Source organism: Diadema antillarum, unplaced genomic scaffold, assembly GCF_040938485.1.
Source record: "Diadema antillarum isolate AM-2024a unplaced genomic scaffold, OU_Dant_1.0 seq00000697_RagTag, whole genome shotgun sequence".
Lineage (NCBI taxonomy): Eukaryota > Metazoa > Echinodermata > Echinoidea > Diadematoida > Diadematidae > Diadema > Diadema antillarum.
In genome coordinates this window covers 1,026,902-1,029,019 of record NW_027271602.1, presented here as the reverse complement: position 1 = coordinate 1,029,019, position 2,118 = coordinate 1,026,902, and the positions used below count along the sequence as shown (strand labels likewise).

Sequence of the window (2,118 nt, the reverse complement as noted above, 5' to 3'; positions counted from 1 at the left end):
ATACCGCCGTGTTTCACGTGTATAATTCATCATGCGTCAGTGGTGTCTGAATTTCACACACTGACGTGCAGCTTCCATTTCCGGTTTTTCGCCTGTTATTTGTGCACCCAAACAACTGCACAATATATGGGTTTTTTTCTGATCCTTTGAAGCTTTCATTTTAGATCGATATGTCTGAATTACTCAATTTGTCCAAAAGAAAGGCATTAAATGCCGCTGAATGACTTTTCCACAGTGAGTAAAACAATCACAATTTTAGCGCGGCGGTCGCCGACCCAGCGGCCGCCGGCGGCGCATGCGGCCGCGCCCGGCTAACTATGCGCGATGGGTACGCTGGGCTGCTAGCTGCAAGCGCAACTCGCTGGGTAGCTAGCTCGCTGGGAGACCCGTTGGCCCCCAGTTATGGCGGCCGTTATAGCGCCGCTAGCGGCGGTAGGTGAATAGGTCATCGAAATTGAAACGGTCTATACGCTAGAAACATGCAACAGTGCGCAACTTCAGCCAACAAACCTCGTTGTGACGTCATCCCCTACAGTCATCGCAGCTAACTTTCAGCAACGCACACAAAGCACCCGTAAGCAGCTAGATATGGGCCACTGAAAAAGCGTTCACGTCGCGGTCCCTGACAGGTGTTTTACACTTGCGAATCCTTCAACCACACTACGCTATCAACAATTATCACACATCATTATCATGACTCAACTAGGCCTTAGAACTGTTGATGATGCCCAAGGTCGCAAGCATGGGCCCTTGTCAGGGCCGGCCTTGAGTATAATATCATCGAACATCGAAGGTCTAACTGGCGCCAAACAAGATCTTTTGGCAGATCTATGCACCAAGCATAGTTGTGATATCCTCTGTCTCCAAGAGACTCATCGCGGACCTTCACGGGTACGTCCTCGCATCTCGGGTATGACCCTCATTGCTGAGAGGCCACATGACCAGTATGGAAGTGCAGTATTCTTACGTAATGGGCTGTCTGCTGACAAGATATCTATTTCTGATACGGATAACACTGAAATCATTACCATCAACACCAAGGGAGTATCTGTCAGTTCGGTGTATAAACCTCCTTCCACCATATTTGACATCCCCCCTGATGTCACCAGCGGTCGCATCAATGTTGTCATCGGAGACTTTAACAGCCATCATGTCAATTGGGGTTATGCTGAAACTAATGAAGATGGTGAGCTAGTCGAGAGCTGGGCAGACTCCAACCAACTGTCTCTCATTCATGATGCCAAGCTCCCCCCTTCCTTCAACAGCTCACGATGGAGGCGGGGGTACAACCCAGATCTGATTTTCACATCCAGTATTGTTGCCAATCAGTGTGAGAAGATTGTTCTGGATCCCATTCCCCACACACAACATCGGCCAATAGGTCTCAAGATCACTGCAGTCATCTCTCCCCGTGCTGTTCCCTTCAGGCGACGTTTCAATCTCAAGAAAGCCGACTGGAAGGGCTTCTCTGATGACCTAGACTCTGCTATTCTAGATCTTCCCGCTACCCCTGACAATTATGATGCTTTTGTAGAATCAGTTAAATCATCATCGCGCCATAACATTCCTCGTGGCTGCCGCACAAGGTACATCCAGGGCTTGACTGATGACTCTAAAGCATTATATGATGACTACATCTTGCGTTTTGAGGATGACCCTTTTAGTGATGACACCATTGAGCTTGGTGAAGCCTTAGCTAATTCCATCACTGAAGAAAGGCGGAAGAAATGGCAAGAGCTCATTGAAAGCACAGATATGACTCATAGTAGCAGGAAAGCCTGGAAGACCATCCGCATCCTAGGAAATGACTACACAAAGCCGCAGCCAAGGCCACAAAAGTCACCGCTGACCAGGTTGCCCACCAACTCCTCTTGAATAGCCGGGGAAATCCAAGTCACCATCCTCAGAGGGCTAAACTTCCCAGAGCTGCTAATGCATCCTCACAAGACGCCACAAGTTTCACAAGGCCATTCACAATGAGTGAACTGGAATCTGCAATGAAGTCTATGAAAAACAACAAGGCTGCAGGTCTTGATGATGTCCTAATGGAACAGATCAAACACTTCGGGCCAGGTGCACGCAGATGGCTTCTTGATATGGTCAACGAATGTGTTAAGT

General features: G+C 48.5%; 1 protein-coding gene across 1 annotated transcript; it reads left to right on the top strand.

The window, feature by feature from the left end:
* The first annotated feature begins 693 nt into the window (after positions 1-693).
* Positions 694-1,875, top strand: LOC139737643 (uncharacterized). Its single transcript, XM_071648318.1, has one exon. The coding sequence runs from the start codon at positions 694-696 to the stop codon at positions 1,873-1,875; it is 1,182 nt and encodes a 393-aa protein (XP_071504419.1).
* The last annotated feature ends 243 nt before the right edge of the window (positions 1,876-2,118 follow it).